At 43.0% G+C, this 20347-nt stretch overlaps 2 protein-coding genes across 8 annotated transcripts in view; one reads left to right on the forward strand and one right to left on the reverse strand.

The window, feature by feature from the left end:
• cbx7a (chromobox homolog 7a) overlaps positions 1–4185 on the forward strand; it is a 4950-nt gene extending 765 nt beyond the window's left edge. Inside the window, exons 2-6 of one of the 2 annotated variants that reach the window (XM_024272800.2) lie at positions 655–698; positions 813–878; positions 968–1034; positions 2331–2622; positions 2695–4185. In XM_024272800.2, the coding sequence (XP_024128568.1) occupies positions 655–698; positions 813–878; positions 968–1034; positions 2331–2622; positions 2695–3215 (990 nt within the window). In that variant the 3' untranslated portion in view covers positions 3216–4185. Of the gene's footprint in view, positions 1–654; positions 699–812; positions 879–967; positions 1053–2330; positions 2623–2694 lie in introns of both variants that reach the window. The other variant, XM_024272799.2, reaches the window with a different exon arrangement.
• A 1387-nt stretch (positions 4186–5572) lies between these two features.
• The window catches only part of ep300b (E1A binding protein p300 b), a 34617-nt gene continuing 19842 nt past the window's right edge, over positions 5573–20347 (reverse strand). For 3 of the 6 annotated variants that reach the window (XM_024271615.2, XM_024271614.2, XM_024271617.2), the window contains exons 19-30: positions 18582–18670; positions 17512–17622; positions 16115–16171; positions 15876–15953; positions 13691–13758; positions 13451–13601; positions 12550–12810; positions 12291–12456; positions 12028–12195; positions 11782–11943; positions 11420–11701; positions 5573–9884 (exon numbers count right to left, since the gene is read on the reverse strand). In XM_024271615.2, coding sequence (XP_024127383.1) covers positions 6789–9884; positions 11420–11701; positions 11782–11943; positions 12028–12195; positions 12291–12456; positions 12550–12810; positions 13451–13601; positions 13691–13758; positions 15876–15953; positions 16115–16171; positions 17512–17622; positions 18582–18670 — 4689 coding nt within the window. In that variant the 3' untranslated portion in view covers positions 5573–6788. The remainder of the gene's footprint in view (positions 9885–11419; positions 11702–11781; positions 11944–12027; positions 12196–12290; positions 12457–12549; positions 12811–13450; positions 13602–13690; positions 13759–15875; positions 15954–16114; positions 16172–17511; positions 17623–18581; positions 18671–20347) is intronic. The other 3 variants (XM_024271619.2, XM_024271616.2, XM_024271618.2) reach the window with 1 other exon arrangement.

Raw genomic sequence — 20347 nt, forward strand, 5'->3', positions numbered from 1 at the left:
GTGAAAGCCACAGGTGCTGCGTGTCCCGCTACGCCGTAAAGCTATATCAGTAACAAACCAGTGGTTTGAAGGGGGTCGTCGTGTAGTTCACTAATAATAAAAATAAAAACAAAACAAAAAATATCCTATATATATATTATTATAATTTATCTTAAAGTGAAACGTTTTTTTAAAAACAGTATTATTCTCCTCACAGGTTTGCAGCTGAAGCGTTTTCTGCGGGCGGCTTAAAGTTGCGCAACACTCCGCTGTTTACATGCTCTCGTGGCCCCACCTATCTGAGCCACCGGTGTAGCGTTCTAGAAAGTTCGCGTGTTTCTTGAAACCCCTTCGAACACGCTTACGAGGCGGTGACGTCACGGCGAGATGGGGAGGGAGGGAGAGAGAGAATGCGCGCGAGGCGCTAACGTTTGGAGGCCACGCAGCGCCGCTGTCGCTGACGTCACTCCCAGTAAAGCGCAGCTTAACAAGCAGAAAACAGAACGATGTCCCCTCCCCCTTTTAAGTTAGTCCACTTTAAAGAGACAGTCCCTCTTTTTATGTATTTATTTGGTCATGTTTTACTTTAAAGAAGCATTTTCTGCTACACCCATCTTTACCCCCGCCTGAAAGAGAGCAGCTCTTCACTCCTTCTTTTCTCTCCCCCCACCTCAGGGAACTGTGGAGTATCTACTGAAGTGGCAGGGATGGCCCCCAAAGTGAGTAAGCCTTGAGTCATCGGCGGTGACCTCACCACTTTAATGCACTCTTAGTTCTGATTGTGTTTCTGGGTTCTGGAGTCATAAATCATCAGGAACCGCTTGTGTCTGCAGGTACAGCACTTGGGAGCCAGAGGACAACATTCTGGACCCCCGGCTGGTTCTGGCCTACGAGGAGAAGTGAGTGCGGCACTGTTGTTTTTGTTGTTCTCTGACAGTTGTTCATTGTCTGACCTCCTGCTCCTCTTTGTGTCCTCCTCCCTTTGCAGTCAGGAGAAGGTCAGAGCTCTGGCGTATCGCAGGAAAGGTCTCAGACCCCGGAGGCTCCTGCTGCGGGTAACTTCCCCTCACAATGTTAGAAATCACTTTTTAAAAATATTTATTTCATTTTTTGCAATAATAAAAAATGTGATTACTTTTAGTGTTGATTATTTTCATTTAATGTGAAAATAGTTCATTTTAAATGCAGAAAAAAATATAATCTAATTTACTTGCAAATAATTCAAACATTTCAGGCTAAAAGTACAGATTTTACACTTTTACATTAACATTTTTGATAATTGATTTGTGATTAAAAACTGTTGTTTCATTTAAAAGTTAAATTTACAAATGTCATTTTATTACCTACACCCTACTTATAATTGTTTTTTGTTATCTAAGTATTATCTTTAATTGATTATTTTTATTTTAAGTTATTTGTATACAAACTTTTGCTCAATCACGTTGGCCACTCACAAAAGTTAGTGTTTTGTTGCCATGGCTACTAAACACAATTTGGTTAAAGTTAGTTTAGTTAACATCTGTAAAAGTGAAAAAGAAGTGAAAAAAACACCATGTTGTGTATAGAAGCTAAAGGGCGCCATCTACAGGCAAAAGGCTATATTGTGTTTTTGATGCTTATTTTTGAATTAAATTTAGTGTATACATTTCTTTATTTAGCTTGGTTTGTTTATACTTATGATACAAGTTGTATTAGAAAAAATATATTTTTATGTGTATTTGAAAATACAATTTTGTTAAAAGTTGCATTATAAAAGCAGGTTGGGTGAAAATGCATCTGAAAACAAACAAACACATTTGATGTCCTTACTCAGATACACGATGTGGAAAACATGGAAGATATACTTCAATGTGGACCTAAGAAAACTGCCGTAGCTCACACGTTCAACAGTATTAGAAGTACACAAAATGATTTGGTTTTCAAGAACCCCTACTATTTGGAAAACAAAACCCAGTAAATCATCCCAGTGAAATGGAACTTTTAGAAATATTGAGATGATCTGATGCAACATTACATTTTTTAAATTATTTTTTAATACTTTTCCATCCAGCTCAAAACCGCATTGAGAGGATGTTTAAAGCTAAACATTTTTGTCATCATTTTATTTTTATTGCTGTGTGATATAGAAAAATATAAATTCACTTTAAATAAGAGATTTTTTATTTTATCATACATATTGATCATGCTCATTTGTGCAAATAATGCAATGGTTGCTATGGATTTTAACAGGCTGCCATTCTAAAACAAAGCATGACTTCTTGCTATAATTGCAGCAATACACTGAAAATAGTCAGATGATACTACTACAGAAGATGTTTAAGCTTATTAACTTGTGGATCTGTCTCCCCCAGAGCGTTTTCCCTATGGACCTCCGCAGCGCTCACAAGATGCCAGACAAGCCCCCGCCCCGCTTGCGTCTCTCCCTCACGCGGTCCACGAGCACGGACGTGGAGCAGGTGTACCGCCGCACAGTTGGGAGGAGGAACAGACTGAGGGTGAGGAGCATGGGCCACGTGCGCTCTTCCAGCCAGCATAAGAGGAAGAAGTTGGTGCAGGTGGAGGAGGACTGGGGCGGCACCAGCGAAGACGACAAGCCGGAGTCTGAAGGCACCATCGAGGAGAGATGTGAAGACAGCTCATACGGTCGGTCTCCTTAGATAACTCAAGCTCCACAGGCAGGCGGGGTGTCTGAACTCTTCCTGTTCCCACTCACAGGTCAGTCTGAATGCAGCTCGCCTCTCCTGATGGAGCGACAGGATTTGGACATGGAGGTGGAGGAGAAGATAAACGTCCCTCCAGCTGCAGATAGCACAGAAACATGGACAGAAAGAGCAGAAGAAGCACACCAGAGACAAACCTCAGTTTGCTGCCAGCTGACAGACGTTCAGGAAAGCTTGTCAGCTTTTGAGGCTCCTCCAGAAGTTTTTGAGGGGTCAGATTGGGACGTCTGCGAGAAAGAGGCGGAGCGTCCCAAAGAAAAGAGCAGCTGCTGTGAGAGAAGCAACGCCACGTCGGTGATAGTGAGAGTCCAGGCGACCGGCGTGCTACCAGGTGACGCCGCTGCTACCGAATCAGAGAAAAAAGAAGCAAAAGGCGACAATCAGAGTGTTGCCACGACAACAACAGATGGCGCCACTGGGAAGGTAATCGTGACACAGGTGACGGTTAACAGCCTGACAGTGACTTTTACTGAAGCTGCAGAGGCTGAAGGCTTCTTTAAGGGCTTTGTTGGCTGAAACGGAGATCCAGAGTAACCATAAATCCACTTCCCGCTCGTGTTGGATGTGTAAATAACCCTGTATGTAAGGTAACTCCACATGTTTACAAAACCACACTCTTCCAAACATAATTTTATTGCCTTTGAATTAAATAAATGAGTGGTAATTTTAGTATTGTGGCTCATGAATTAGAGGTAATAAAAAGCCTGAAGTCTCTCCAGTTATCCATTGCCATCCAGCAGACTTGATGCATCTCGGTGGCGGGTTAGAAGCCACGGGGTTTTACTGAGAACAGGCCGCAGCAGCCTGAAACATTGCTGTTAACTACTTTGATGCAGCTACTTCTACTTTCCAGTTGCCGTCAGTGCTTTCCAGCAGGACGTCTGTCTCGCAGTCAGATTTGTTCTTGGGGCACGTTTCAGTCGCTCCTTTTTTCTTACTGATTCAACCCATTTTTGTAAAGACCTCCATCTTTTTTTATTTGGCACAAAGCCGAGCGCATGCCCTGTCTGTGCCCAGCGTGCATCTGTCCCGCCGCTTTGTTGGACGGGTTTATTTCAGTCACAAAAGGAACCCGACTGAAGGATTAACGCCTGCCGCTTACATCTGCTTCTGCGGGGTGGATGGAGGAAAAAGATTTAAAAAAGATGAGTGCACAGTGTTTTGCTGTCTATCTGTGCTTTAACTTTTGGAGTTTGAAATTCTTTCTGGTTCTATTTTTGTATTACCAGTTGATAGTCTGCTCTTTTCAGTGTCCTTTGCAAATATCAAAAGAGGAGAACCAGATTAGAACGCTGCTTTGATGCTGTGTAGATAAGTGTGCACATGGAAGCAAACGTAGTGATTTATTATTTATTGCATGTCACTTGTATAAGCTAAACTAACTTATGTGTCTCCAGCAAAGACGGATTGTCAATCATGTCTTTCCTTTATTGAATAAAGTAAATATACTTTGACTGTATTTTCAATAAATGCACACTAAAGTAAACGTGTCTTCCTGTGTTTTTACCAACATATAAAGTCTGCGTATTCAGTCACCATCCCTTAAAGATTTTGATTAATTGACTAAAACAACAACAAAACAAACACAATTATTACGGTGGTCATTTAAGACAAACCAAAAATTTAGAAAAACCAATAGCAATAAGTGTAACACTTGAATGTTTTATTAAGTATACTTGTAAGTATGTCAGGTATACAGTGGTAAAGACCATGCATATGTATTATAGGAAATATACTTACTGAATACTTTATCAGTTTAAATTGGAAAATTTTAAGTTCACAACAAATTCATTCATTCATCCATCCATTTTCTTGACCGCTTCTTCCCTTCCGGGGTCGCGGGGGTGCCGGAGCCTATCTCGGCTACTGATGGGCGAAGGCGGGGTACACCCTGGACAGGTCGCCAGTCTGTCGCAGGGCCTTCACAACATATTGATAATTTTAAAAAGTAAACTTCAAATATACTACCTCACTTTTAGTATTGACTAGGTGTACTTGTACACCTAACCCTAGAGGTTTTCATCCAAGCTTAAGTATTGGCATCATTTTCAACATGTTGGATTTTTCTTATTGTGATGGGTGATGGGATTAAATATACTACTTTTCGCTAGAAAAATAAACATCTGCAAAAGAAAAAAAAGAAACTATAGTTTATTTTATTTTCCCCAAAATGTGTAAAGTAAAATAAAGAGGTAAAACAAATGCTTTTTTCCCCCTCTTCAACAACTATTAGTATTTCTAAAAACCTGTTTTTTTTGTTTTGTTAGTAATATTTCAAACTGTTTGATTCGTTATCTATGTGTATTTTTTATTTCTAGTCCTAAAAAAGTTAAGAAAATTTTGTATTTATTTGTTTATTTTATTCTACAGTGGTTAGACTATTTGATTCTTTTTTACCCTTCTCGGACTCCGTTGAACACATCCGTGTACATGAGGGGGGAAATGTGCCATGCTGCAATGACATCTGTGGCCGCTAGAGGGAGAACTCCACGCACTTGAAAAGATTTACCGGGGGCAAAACAATCCTGCTGTGGCGGACTTTGACCGTTACAACCATGATGTCTATATAAAGTAAAAATATTTAGGTTTTGAAATTTGATTCTGAAAACGAGAAAAAGTCTCAAATGATTTTTTTCTTATTTTTAACATATGCAGCTCTGAGCATTTTCAATATCACTTTTTTTATATTGCTGAACATAAAGAAAACATACTGGCTTTATTGGCTAAATTTCAATACTCATTGCATGGTTGCTACACGGCTTGCTGCTCATTTTCTACAGTTTTGGGCAAACTAAAACAAAAAAGTTAATTCTAGAAATACCTTAAATATAAACAGGTCCTTATAAAGAAGAAATATCCTTAGAAGACACAACAAAATTGGTAATTTTTGTTTTATTATAAAAACAGTATTCGAGTCCAGTTTGTTTCCTTTGTACAGTAAAAAATATTAAATTAAACTCCCAAAGTTCTGAGCAGAAAGATAAAGAGGATGGAGTTTGTAAAGAAGGAGCTCCACGTCCCCCCCAGAGGAGGATATAAAGTCCGAGGGAAGCAGCAAAGGGGACGAGGGAGAAAGAGACCGAGTTGGGTGTCTGTGTGTGGGGGGGGTCTCCTCGTTTCTCCTCGTTTCTGTGCAACACAGTTCATTTGGATCATCATCCTCTGTTTACGGAAAACAGCAGAATCCTAAAAACACTAGAACAAGCCCGCCCCACCCCAGGTATTTAAAATGTTACAGGCACAAAGGTATGCACCCCCCCTCCCCAAAGCTCTACAGCTCCATATGAAGTGTCTTTAACAGGAAGGAGTGCACACACATTCGAGGGAGGGGGCTTGCATGTCGGAGAGGGCAAAGTTCTTCCAAAAAGATGTGTCCAGAGAAGCCGTGAACGCGTGTCCGCCGCCGCCGCAGGGCGCACTGCAATCAAACACTGACATCACTCCCAACTCAAGACGTCTAAAGTGAAATAACATATACTAACCCCCCCATCTTAACAGTCAATACCAAAAATATATTTCTGTAGGAACTGTAGCAGTCTCCTGAACGCCCACCCCCTGAAGGAAAAGAATAAATAAAACCAACCCAAACATTAGAAAAAAAGAGAAAAAAAAGCATCGTGTTTGGATTTGAGGTGAAGAGTAAACAAAAAAAAGGAAAAAAAAAAGCAAAACTGATATAAAGATATTTGCATTAAATCATAATTTTGGACTTTAAAAACCTATAAAAACAGAACAATTCTTAAAAAGGCAAGTACTTTTATTCACACCCCCCTCAAAAAAATAGAATGGACTTTCCTCTGCAGTACGTGGGGATGAATTGTGGGATGATATGTGAGAGAACCCCCCCATCCCTAATTGGCAAAGAAAACATTAAACAGCAATAAGTTACAATTCATTCTCATTCATTTAACGACTGCTTGATTTCATGTTCATCTCCCATAGGAAGTTCAGTTCAATGCATCTTTATTGAAAACATTTTAAATAACATTTAATAGTTTAAAAAAGCTTAGTAATAACAATAACACTGTCCTGGGTGAGTGCAGTTTGTGCGGAGATCCACTCCCGCTGCTCCACACGCTAGTGACCATCCTATATGTGGTCTAGTGAGCTGTGGCTAATATTCTGGCCCATTGGGTCCTGGCCGGCGCCGCCCGGCCCGTGCAGACCAGCCATGCTGCTCAGCTGGGACAGCATCTCGTCCGAGCCAAACGGCTCCATGGCGTTCTGCTGGGCTGCTGGCGGTTGTGGCTGTTGAGGTGCCATCATTCCTTGATGGTGCTGGTTCAGGTGGTTGGGGTGGGGGGAGCCCGTCTGCATCTGGGGGGAGATGTGAAGCGGCGAGGGGTGTGGCTGCATGCGCGGGGACGGGCTGGAGTGAGGCGGCTGGGACTGGGGTCTGGGTGAGGGCTGCGGGGACCGGACCTGGTTGGCCAGAGACGTGGGCATGCCCTGGCCCTGAAGGTGTGGGTGGGGGGACTGGGTCACCTGCTGGGGCTGCTGGGGGCTCATGGGGTTGGTGTGCTGGGCCGGTGAGCCGCCCGGGCCGAGATGCTGCTGCTGCTGCTGGAGCATCCTTTGGTGCAGAGTCTGTTGAAGACGAGCTTGAGTGGTTGATGGTGGGGGTCCAGTTTGGGTGGGTTGTTGGGGTGCTTGCTGGGGGCCGCTGATACCCCCTCCACCTGGCCCCCCGTCACCCCCCATGGCGTTCTGCTGCTGCATCTGGAGGTGGTGCTGGTGCTGCAGCCGCTGCTGCAGTGCAGCTGTAGCCTGCTGCTGAGCAACTGATCCGGGGTAACTGGGTGCCTGCTGACCTGGCTGTCCGCCGGGCTGCTGAAGTGGTGGGCCCCCAGGGGGCCCCTGGCCCACTGCTTGAGACTGCATGCCTTGTTGCCCCATGAAGCCCTGCCCCTGGGGTGGCTGTGGCTGCTGGAACTGACTGTGGTTTACTCCCATGTGCTGCTGCTGCTGTTGCTGTTGCTGCTGCTGTTGTTGTTGCTGCTGCTGCTGCTGCTGCTGCTGCTGCTGCAGCTGCTTCCTCATCAGCAGCTCTCTAAACTGGGCTCCGTTCAGGTTTCCCATCGGGGGCCCCTGACCTGGCATGCCTCGACCCACGCCTTGCTGCTGCTGCTGCTGCTGGAGAGCTGCAACCTGCTGCTGCTGCAAGCCACTTAGCATTGGCCTCTGCTGCTGCTGCTGCTGCTGTAACTGCTGCTGCTGCTGTTGTAACTGCTGCTGCTGTAACTGCTGCTGCTGCAGCTGCTGAAGCTGCTGCTGCTGCTGGACCTGCTGCATCTGAGCCATGGGGCTCATGTTGACATTTGCTCCTCCTTGTCCCCCCATGTGCATTCCCTGCTGACCGGCCCCCACAGGATTCATGTTGCCCTGCTGGCTTCCTCCTGCAATATTACCCACTGGTCCTCCTGGGACTCCCCCTGGTCCACCAGGACCCCCCTGCCCCCCCTTGTACTTGGCAGCCCTCTGTTTGATGAAAGCAGCCATGAGTTGCGGGTTGGAGCGCAGGATGTTCAGCACCTGCTGCTGCTGCAGCGGGGAGCTGGGAGAGCGGAGCGTGCGCAGAAGCTCCTGCAGAGCTCCCTGTGGGATGTTTCCACCGGCGACACCAGGAACTCCGGCAGCTCCGGGTACGGCGCCGCCAGCACCTTGCTGCTGCTGCTGTGCCATACTCATCAAGGCAGCATGGCCTGGAGTTGGTTGATGGGGAAGCTGCTGCTGGCTGGGCATCATAGCTGAGTGGCCCATCTGGTTCATCATGGCTTGCCTCTGCTGGGGGGACATCCCCTGACTGGCCCACTGCTGCTGTTGCTGCTGTGGGTTCTGGAGCGGAGCCCCCATCCTCTGCTGCGCCTGGGGGCCGAGCTGGATCTGCTGCAGGTTTCCTTGCTGAGGGGGCTGCTGCATGTGTCCACCAGCACTGCCCATCATTCCTGGGGGAGCGGCCTGCTGCGGGTCCATGTGGGCTCGAGCTGCTGCCGTCTGGGTTTGCGGGGGCATCCCCTGAGGCCCGACCATCCCCACTGCTCCCGGATGCCCCATGTTCATCTGCTGCCCAGGGGCCTGTTGGTGGTGGGGCATCAGACCCGTGGCTGCTGCGTGCCTCTGCAGCGCCATTTTCCTTTGAGATTCCGCCACCTGCTGTATCTTCAGAGCGATCTCTACGGCAGCTGCTGGGGGACCAGAGGGGGGCTGCGGTTGCAGCGGCGGCTGACCTGGAGGTTGGTTGGAAGCCTGTTGCCCTGGAGTCATGACACCCCCAAGCTGCTGCTGGGGGGGAGTCGCAGAGCCAAGCACAGGCTTCCCCTGGGATTGGTGGACTGGGGAGGAGCCTGGCGGTCTGTTGACATACGACTGCATGTTGTTGGGGTGCTGCCCCGGATTTGGTCCTGATCCAGGCTGTTGCTGCTGTTGCTGCTGTTGGACCTGAGGGAGCATCTGCTGCTGATGCTGTGGGGAGCTCATGACCCCCCCACCTCCCCCTCCCATCTGCTGGAACTGATGGAGAGGATGCTGAGGAGCCATTCCTCCCTGCTGTGGTTGCTGTGCTCCGCTCCCAGGGCCCAGTCCCTGCTGCTGGACTGCAGGCATGGTCTGAGTTGGTGTCTGAGGCGTGGGGGGTTGGGTTCCTCCAGACGTTGGGGTGCTGGGTGCTGTGACGTTTCCTGGTGATGGAAGTCCAACCACAGGTCCTCCTGGCATAGCTCCCGCTGGCTGCCCCGCCCTCTGCATGGTGGCCATCCTCCTTCTCAGCATCTGGGCCTGCTGGAGTCTGTGCTGTAGGTGCTGCTGCCGAAGCTTCTGCTTGATGTTCAGACAGAACGGGACCGGACACTTGTTCTCCTGGCAGTGTTTGGCGTGGTAACAGCACAGAGCGATGAGCTGCTTGCAGATGGGACATCCCCCGTTGGTCTTGCGCTTGCAGCCTTTGGTGTGCTGAACCACCCGCTTCATCTTCTGACAGGACGGCAGCGAGCAGTTGGCGTTGCGGCACTGACACGCGTGGACCAAAGACTGGATGCAGCGTTGGATGCTGAGGCGCCGCGAGTCCCCAGGGTTTTGAGCAGCAGCTGCCGCCTGGTTGCTGCCGTCGTCATCCAGGCCGAGACCCAGCTTGTCCATTTTGTGCTCGTGTCCTTTGATGTTGTAGCAGGTGATGCACAGGTCGTAGTCCTGGAGACACAAGAGAGGTCAGAAAACAAGTCTCATGGTGGGTCCACAAACATCTGTGTCGCTACCTGACCTGTAACGGCTCTGCTAAAGCATTCTACGGCACTCACCAGTCAGAGTATCTTTTAAAAGTTACTAATGGGTTTCTCTTAAAATGTTCAAAATAATGAAAAAGTTCATTTAATGTTGACGAAAAATAAAAGAAAAAATAAAAATTGTATGATCCTTACTGCACATATGCAAACATTTTACTCCCCAGTGTACGAGAATACCGTAATTCACCAACACTATCTAATCTGGCTAATTTGGCTGGAAAAGCTGCTGCAGAAGCCTGGTAGCATCTCCTCAGAGTAAAATTCCCTCAGTTCCGCCTCTTTCCCGTCGACAGCGTATAAAAAATGAAAACAATCTAACAAAGGGACTGTGTGGCTGTCATTCCATCACAGATTTTTGTTGTCAGTAATGACAACAATATTTGATTAAACATCGTTACATTTAGGTGACGTTCTTTTATTTCACTGAGCTGTAATTGAGTCGGGGGCAAGTAGTTGAAGAGAGAAAAATTGGTGCCAACACTGAAATAGAGATGTAGGTGTAGAGGTGAGAGAAAATAAAAATGTCGATATATGGCGGTATTTCGCTTTGCGATACTTGTATTGATTTAAAAAAATTATTTAATTAATTATCTATGAGCGTTCCTCAGTCTCTTACTTCTTTAGATTGAAATATTCCTGGAAAGAATTGACTTTTTTTCCCCCCCGCTTTAGTTTTAAGTTCCGTTGAGGATCCTGAACCGTTTAAATGCTACATTTAGCAATGTTGGAAATAAACTGCACTTTATTTCCTCAATCATAATTTTAGATCCTTATTGGTTAAGGCACATTCATTCTAATTTTTTTATCTTACACTGAAAAAAATGTTGTTGTGAAAAATCAGACAATGTTGACTGCTCCATTTAAAAAACCATTTCTCAATTTACCAAAAGAAAACCACAAGAAATTTTGATGGGTAAAAGCAACTTGTATATGAGATTCAGTTGCAGTGCTTAATGTTGTGGTCATTAAGTAAAATAAATGGACATATGAAAGACATATTAATATTAAGGTAGAGGGTTTTTTTTAATTCATACTTTGAAAATAGTGAAAAACTGTCCTGGTGCAGTCTTGGGATTAACAGCGATACATATCATGAGACACGCATCGGGATCTGTATTGTGTCAGCTGACTATTGCCAATACACTCCCCTAGTATCTAGTGTTTAAACTGATTGGACAGTAATAAAGGAGGAAAAACTGCCAAGAAATGCTACCAGGAGCTCATCTTCTACTTTTTTTTATTAATGAATCCCAAGTTTTACAATCTTGGAAGAATAAATGTACAAAAGAATGTACAAATTGCTTTCAAGTCAAATTGCTCAACTATTGAAAATTTGGCAACAAGAGTGAGTGACGCTAGATTCGTGTATGGACGGATCGGGTAGCCGTTACAGATCAGGCGAGTGACAGTCTGTGTAGCAGAAAGCTCTCTGCCCGCTCTCACCTCGCAGACCGTGCAGTGGAAGCGTGTCTCCACGTGGCGTTTGCATTCGTTGCAGGTGTAAACAAAGCGGTCCTGGCTCTGGTTGTGGAGCTCCACCAGCATACACATGGAGCTCCACTTGGATCTCCTGAGAGAGCTGAACTCCAGGTGCTTGTCTCTGGCCAGAGTGAGAAAGGCATCGCGGCCGTCCATGAGGTCACAGGCCATCAGTGGGTCCGGGTCAGTGATGGCGGGCAGGGAGTTGGCCGTGGGGCCGGCAATGAGGCGGATTACAAAGAAAACCTGCAAATTGACAAAAAAATGTTATTTTCTATAAAAATATGTATAAAAGTTGACATATTTGCTGGTGCAAGTTTGAGCACCTCCTTATGTTTCTCCATGGTGGCATAGAGCTTCTGGGAAAGGTCGTTGGACACACTGGGCATCCCTGGTTTCTTCTTATTGGCTCGGCTCAAACTGCTTTTGTTCTTGCTTGTCTTTTTGTTGTTCTTCTTTTTGGCGTTTTTGCTGTCTCCCTTGGAGGGCTGCAAAAGTGTCAAGATACGTTTTAGTGCATGTATCAGCGCAGCGGGGATGCTCTGGATTTCGTTAGCTTTGACTCCACTCACATCTGTGCTCTCGCTGGAGGTGCTGTTCTCCTCCCGCTTCCTCTCCTCCTCCTCCTGTTCCAGCTCCTTGATGCTCTCCTCGAGCACGTTGGGCCAGAAGTCCCCTTCGAAGTACGGCAGCTCCTTGGCACTCGTCAGCCGGTCTTCTGTCGCTTGCTTGAAAATGTCCTGCAGAGGGGAAACAATTGAAAAAATATTTGAGCAAAGGTCATTGCTTGCAATAAGAAAAATGTCCAAAACTCATCTGAAATAAGTTCTCTTACCTTGTAGTCGTGGACAATCCGCTCGGAGACGGCCTTGTCCAGCATCTTCTTGTACCATTCCTGCAGGCGTTTTGGTTTGGGGATCTTCTGGTCCGGCGGGTGACAATGAAAGATATAATCGTCTCCTTCACTGGGAGGACAGGCCCAGATGTGTCCCGTTGTAAACCTGGAACGCAGACATTTTCCCCCATGAGCACAAACGTTTAAAGAACATCGTGGTTTTAGTTGTTCTTAGAACAATAAGTCGTTTCCCTCTTACCCCTGCCTCTTGACGTACTCCAGGTAGCCCAGCAGGATCTCGTGGTACACCGCCGTCCTGAGGTGTCGAGGTTTGAAGAAGTGCACGCTGTCCAGGTAGGAGATGTACACCCGCCTCTGGTTGGGAGGGGGGCAGTCTGAGCCGTACTCTTGAACGTGCATGCCGAAGAAGCACACGTCCGCCCCGTCGATGTCTTCAAATGCAAACAGAGCCTTCATCCTGTACGGAAACGACTCGGCCATTTCTCCACTGTCCACAAACCTGCAGAGGAGGAGCAGATTCAAAACCTGCTTGTTTCCTTCTGTGAAGCCTAATGATCACAGATGTATTAGAGAATATATTAATGAATAACAGAGAACATCCCGTATCAACAATAACTTCAGATTAGAACTGCAGAACAGAATAGAAACTGGACTTCTGGGCAAACAAATCTGCTGCTGTTTGGATCAACACAGAAACATGCAGATTTGTACTTAGTACCAGAAAACATTGAAGCTCAAATGTTGTCAAAATAAAGGCGACTGATCTAAAACCTGTTCAGAAACCAAAACAATGCTTAGCTTTAAGCTCGCGGCTTGGCTGCAGTCGTGCTTTGAATTCCTTATTTTTCCATCTCTGGTCCAAAGCAGTTCTTCCTCTGCCTGACCATCCTCAGATTATTCAATAAATATTCAATCATTCTGTACAGGCAGAGTTCTGGATGTTTATATTAATGTAGAGAACTGCCAAATCACATGTTATTATAATTATGAACACATGTTTCTAGGGTTCATAAGAATTAAATGATGGATTCAAATACTTTCCAACACAAATGGAAACATTTTTATGCTACTGAGAATAAAAGTGGATAATTTCTCCGTGTGGTGGATGCTGCATCCTCATGTAAAGAGATTCACTCTACCTGGACTTCATGCCTGGTTTGACTTCAACCACTTTATCAGAGACGTGGACCACTCGGATGGTGACCTCTCCAGACTCCAGGTGGTTCTGCCGTTTGAGGTAGTCGTTCACTCGAGTCTCTAAAAAGTTCCCCAACTTGGTTTGAGGAAGCCCTGAAGGAAAAAGAGAGAGATGACGGAGGTGAGACGGTTTCAGAGGATGTGAGAGAGTGGAAAGAGGGCCAAACAAATGTGACACTCACTCTTAGCGGCGTATTTGTTCTCCTTCCGTGACTTATTGGCTCTTTTCAGGCAGTTGTCACACACGAAGCTGTGATTGAAATGAAGAGTGAGCGGTTAGATTTACCGGTTACCATCGGCTCTGCAACAATAAGCAGCATCGACAAAGACGGAGTGCTCTTAATCAAGAAGCAACTTGGCTTTCCATATCACTCCACTCTGCTCTTTAAACAACCGTAATGAATGTGGAAATCCCTTCTCCACGTTAAGAACAGACCACACAGGAGAGGAAGCTCAACTTTGACAGACTCACTCCAGTGTCCTGCTGCCAAAACGCTGGGGGACGTTTTTATCCCGACAACAATCAAGGCTTAAGACTTTTGTTTAAAACATGGTTTCAGTGACTTTAGAAGTTCAGGACAACACATGTTTCTTTGAGTGTTTAAGCCCAATGGTTAAAAAAATACAGATACCTTTAAAAATATAAGGAAATATAATTTGAATGAGCGTTTTACTCCAACTATGACAAAACTTAAGAGTAATTCCAATGCCAATAATTTATTTATTGAATCATTTTTATTTCTTGGAACATTTTAAATGTGGGCAAATGTATTTTGTTTATGCAGCTGTGATGCAGATGTTTTTGCAGGAAAAACATTTAACAGAAAATAATATGGACTAAAATACCCAGGTAATGTCAGATCTGTGCCAAAAGCTTTTGCACAGGTACTAACATAGTGCTGGCTTTAAATAGGTGTTTATTTCAACTGCAGTTAATAGATTGCATCATCCAGACATGATGAAGCTTTGGGCAGAAACACAAACGGAGGGAGCTGGAAGTGTCCTCACAGACGGATCCCTTCAAGGCTTCTGTGTGTTGTATTATGTAATGTGTCCACTACTGTAGGTTGTTATGGTTTTTCCTGATTTTGACATTTAAAAGCTGTAATAGATAAGCCATAAACTGCAGTGATGAAAGGCTCTGGTATCAATACCAAACTATTAAACTAAAGGGTTTTTTTTTTAAAGACCCACTCCAATCAAAATTCTTTTAACATGTTCTTGTGTCATTTTTCTGATGACACATTTTAAGAAAATTCTTCTTAAATCTGTGTTTCTTAATGTTTCTTTATTCAAATCGTTGTGAATCAGGAACAGATGCTGCTGGAAACAGCTTGTAGCAGTAATGGAGAAGCTTCCTGCTCCGATTCATTCTGATGCATCCACTTGTGGACAAATAGATCCATGTACGTCACTGTTCTCCTCCTCTGAGCTGGAATCTGGATCAATACTGTATGGATGGATAGCTCCAGTGTTGCTTGTTATTTTTGTTTTACTGGTAATGTTAGTTTGGGGTGTGAGGCGCTGTAAGCTAGCAGGAGAGAGTAAACAGATGGGTGATGGGAAAAGGGACGAGCTTGCTTCGCACCAACAATCCTGCCCACAATTCAGAGGTGAAATTTGAATGAACTCCTGCCACTCTGCAGGAACTATGTCATAGAAAACAACATATTTTTTCTGTCTGGATAAAACAGCATAATCCTAATTAAAAGACCACTGGAAACACTTTAGAAATAGATCAAAAGATGACCAGAGTGGGACTTTAAGTATCAAATAATTTGCCAAATTTCTATTATGTTTGGTGGAAAAAAAAATCGTTTTCACAAAACTAGAAATTTAGGCAGGATAAAAGTGAATTAATTAGATGAAGAATTCTTGAAAAGCTTTAAATAAATAAAAAAATAATAAATTTGCTTGAATTGATGAGTGGATGTTATATCTGCAGAAATTTAGATTTTATTTGACTTTTTTTTAAAGCCCTGTTGAATATAATGTTGATATAACTAAAATGCAAAGTCACAAGAAGCCTGAAGTTTAAGCCAAAATGTTGCTTTTGAAATAAAATGCAACAAACTTGGTAAATGCGTGGCTAAAATAATGTCATTTTTATTTAATATAAAAATAAAATAAAACAAAGATGGAGAATCTCTCAGTTTTTTATTGTTATTCCAATGTTCTCAGGCATATTAGCAGAATGTTGTCATGACATTCTCTGAAGGCTGTTGGTGTTTATTATGAATAATTCTTTATAGACCCGGTTTCCTGTAAGAGTGGTCACGGTTTAACGGCTGAAAAATGAGTTTGAAAGTGTTTGTTTTTACAGATGCAGTCAGCATACAGCAAATGTGTGCATGAGAGTTGGCTCACCCCGACGGCCATATGGTTTCATTATGCAGGACGCAGATCTGGTGCATTTTACGACCGCAGTCAATACATTCCACAAGTCTGGGCAGAGAAGGAAGACGAGGAGACAGAAGACAGACACAAATGGAGCGTTAGAAACAACCAAACCTCCTGTTTGTGAGGAGAACAGAGATGAGAAGAAACCCTGAACTCCGTTCCATCAAACCATTTCACACATAAAGGAATGAAAGACAGAAACGTACAGCTCAGGGTCCAGAGTGTCATTCTTCTTTCTCTGGAACTGGTCTTTGTTAATGGACCTGTGGGAATAACAGAAAATAAACTCTTGTAACCATAGCAACGGATGAATCTCTGCACAAAGTCCTTCATTCAGAAATTTCTAATGGAGGTCTGACATCAAACATTATCCCTGAGGATCATTTATGGAAGACAATTTCTGCTTTTCTTCTGATATGACCCACACAGATGCAAGAATAAAGTCTACAGCACACACTGACTAAACAAACTATATTTTTTCATCTTAAAGAGAATATTTCTTCATAAATAAATTATTTTCAGCTTAAAATATTAATACGAGAATATCATTTTTTCTTATGAGATGCCTGTTTTTTCAATTCGTTTTACGATATAATTTATATTTCAGTATCTTGTAGTGTTTTTGGTAGCGTGAAAGTGAAAAACTTGTTTGATCACTTTAAAAATAACAATATAAAAAACATAACTTAAACAAGAAATTTCACTATTTGATTGCTTATTAAAGTTCATAAAATGAATGCCATAGAAGTAGAATTTTTATAAGAAAAGTATCCTGGCTTATCTGACTGTTTATACAAAACGAAAGCTAGCCACAACAAAAACTTTTTCATTATAAACAGCTACAGTAAGCAAAAAGAAGTCTCATTTAGTGTTGAATATACACTATGTTAAATGTTTTTTAAATCTGCATTCTGTAACTCAATTTCACTGGTGTGATACAAAAACTTGACAAATGAAAGTCTAGACTCGTGCTAACGTGTTGTTCAATATTTTGCTTTGGCGTCTACAGACACCTGAATCAGAACATTTAGGGAGAAATGATCGATTCCCTTGCCGAGATTTTTGTGGTAAACCGCCTAATTGAGAATGTTGTGCAACAAGCTCTGAAATATTGATCCATTTGTGCTTTCAAACGTTCAGAAAAACGTTAATATTCTGGTTTGGTGTGAGTAGGGCTATAAAATATGTAAAAATTAAATTAAATGTAAAAATGTAAAAAAATTTTTACATCACATATTACAAAAATCAAAAATGTTTACACTATTTTTTTATGTCTATAATTAATGGTTACATTCTGCAACAAAATCATTGGGATATTTTCCACTACAGTTAAAGTTGTAGCTTTTCAAGATTAACAAATAAGAAAAAATAATTAAAATGTTGGTTTTATTTAAAAAAAACATATTTGAATGGAGATTGCTCTTTTCTGGGTGTTTATGGAAATCTCAAATTAACTAAGCAATCTATTTAATTATATAACTTTATTAAAATAACTTGTCTATTTAGGATTCCTCTCTTCAGACTGTGTCAGGGTCGTCTCAGCTGATGCAGTTCGTTCTCATTTCAGGTGAGTTACATGAAGGCAGGAGGAGGATGTACTCACGTCTGAGGCTGGGAGGGGTCGTCCCCCAACGACACACTCTCGCCTTGGATTTCGTTGAAACACTTCTCACAGAAGTGGTACCTGTCAGCAAGAAGCCCATATTTTGGTGAACTACACCGTTCGTCATCAGCACAGCCAATCACAGAGAGGGCACGAAGAAGCAGCCGCCAATCAGGGCAGGGCAGGACAGGCCAGGGGTGGCGCACACACAGGAGGAGGCAGAGGGCAAGATGGGTCGTCGCCAGCAGCCAATCGTGATGCAGGGTTTTTGTGTGTTTTGATTTTGCGCGTAAATTTCAGAGCGGATGATTGGTCACACCAAAGCAGGCCAATGCAGACATCACAAGCGTTACAAAAAGGAGGGAGAGAGGGGGGGAGAAGGGAAGGGGGGAGGTCAAAATGATTATATAAAAATAAGCGTGAAATAAGTCGTTACAGGTCAGACGAAGACAATGAAGGAGCACAGAGGGAGGCGGGGAGGGGAACGGAGGAGGGAGGATGTGAACAACGACCAACAGAGGACAGAGAGCCAAGGCAAAGCAAAGATTAGCGTCAGACGTCCAGTGGTAAACAGCAACAACATTACAGCAACATGAGAGACCACTAGGAGCTGTGGAGGAGCGGGGAAGTGCGGATACATGATATGCGCTCCAAAATATGAAAACAAGTGAATGAGGGAAGAATAAATTAAAAGAACAGAGATCCATCATCCTTTCTGTCCATTTATTAAGTGGGTTCCTTTCTTCTGGCGGCGAGCGTGGACCCGCCCTCCTCCCCCTCGGTTTGTGCAAATATAAATGTCGGCTCTTAATTTTGATCAGTGGGGAACAAATGGAGACCAGAAAAGACAGGAGCCCACTTCATGAATGACAACATAATGAAGTATTAAAGCTATGAAGATGGAGATGAAGCCAGGTTAACCATTTGGGGCCAAATTCAAAACTCATCTGTGATTGTACTGATTGATTGATGCTAAGCTGGAGGAAATAACAATACTGCCGAGAATACACCACATGAAAGCCAATTTGATCTCAACTAGTGAACTGTATCGGCGTGTCAGCGGCTCTTACCTGTTCTGGTAGCTGAAGTACGCAGCGTCCCGCTGGATGGTGCACAGCTGTTTCCCATAGCAGCACAGGGTTTGTGGAGAAAACTCAAACTGGAAAGAAGACATTTGCAGACTTCTCAGGACGTTGTTACACTCAGTCATCATACACAATGTTGTGTTCTTATGAATCAGTGCTAATATAGGAATCAACCAGTCAAATGAAACTGTCTGGATCTGGTCATGGGTGAGGAGTGAAGTTCCCGTAGGTGCAATTCTCAAAGCCGTCACTAGGTGGCTTGATTCGTAAGCAAGTTAATCACCATTCATTCCAATGTCAAATTTAACAGAAATCAATAGACTTTTTAACCCCTTATTGTTAGATTTAACAACTTTACTCAACTTTTAGGATGATTGGCTGCAGGTGATAAAAAGTGATAATGGACACCAAAAAAAGAAGTTTCTGTAAGGCAATCTGAAAGTTCTATATTATTGTTCTGGCCCAAAAAGAACAAAAGTCACCTTAAACATAGGTGGACATATGTTAATCTGCAGTTTATCACAATAGCAAAACAGCAGGAAAGATCAATAAAAATGTCTCTATAATAAATATGCTAGTTTCTATCAATGTTGTCTTTTATTTTCCTTACCTTATTGATTGATAAAGAGTAAAAACAAGCTCAGAAATAATTTATTATTAACTAATAAAGGAACCGTTTGTTTTTAATGAGTTAATGGTGGATATTTCTTCATTAAAGCGATCCAAGAAACAACTTGTGGACTTTGTTTCTTTGAGACAAACTTTTGCTTCATCATCTGGACAAAAACAAGCAGTAGGAGGTGAACTTTCCCTCTAAAATGATGCTCAACGTAAAGTTTAACACGTATTCCACTTTCCTCCCCTACAGCAGTGAGTCATACCACTAATAAAATACTGCTTCTTGTGAAAAACGATTAAAATGTTAAAAATAACAACACTAAAGTACCTAAATTAGATTGAATATGTATTTTTTTGTAATTTACCATGTTAATAGCTACACCAGCTGTTGCATTATCAGAAATTAATAGTTTGCAGAAGTGATCGTCCTATGGATCGTGTCAGAATATTTGTGCCTCTGCGTTGTCCATTAATGTCTGATAATGGCCACCTCAAAGGGCCAAATCCCTCACTCATTTTCTATATAAAATTGGGCAAAAAGAGGGCGTGGTCGTTTGATTGACTCAGCTGTAGAACGATTTCTCTAAATGTGTTCAACTGTTTGTTTATGTTGCTCATTTGCTCCTATTAGTGATATACTTCTTCTGTCCAAGATGGTGATAAACAAAGCTATAAATAAAAACAGGAGAGATATAAACCATTGTCATTGATATACTTTGGAAGGAAGAAAAGAGTAACTTAACCTGAATATCAAGCTCAAGTTAGCTGCTGGTTGAGGTTGAATAGACAAAGAACAAAAACTCTGATTCTGTCCAAAATAGACAAGCTACAACAAGTATATGAAGTCAAAATGCTGAAGAATGATTTTTTAACAGGTTTAGAGATGTTATTAAAAAAAAAAAAAAAAAAAAATCATATCTAGACAAGCCAACAAAACTGCTAAAAAAACAAACAAAAAAACATGCTGGTTGTGAGACTAAAACTTTCCAATCAGGGATCAATGTTCTTTCTAAAGATTTAACACACATGGAAAAAACATTCCTACAGTTTTGACAGACTTGACCTAATTCAAAATTTGTCTTGGAAATGTTAAAAATGATTTTTGCTTGATGTGTTGATTTGAATGAGCATAT

This window comes from Oryzias melastigma, linkage group LG8 (assembly GCF_002922805.2).
Source record: "Oryzias melastigma strain HK-1 linkage group LG8, ASM292280v2, whole genome shotgun sequence".
In the NCBI taxonomy this organism is placed as follows: domain Eukaryota; kingdom Metazoa; phylum Chordata; class Actinopteri; order Beloniformes; family Adrianichthyidae; genus Oryzias; species Oryzias melastigma.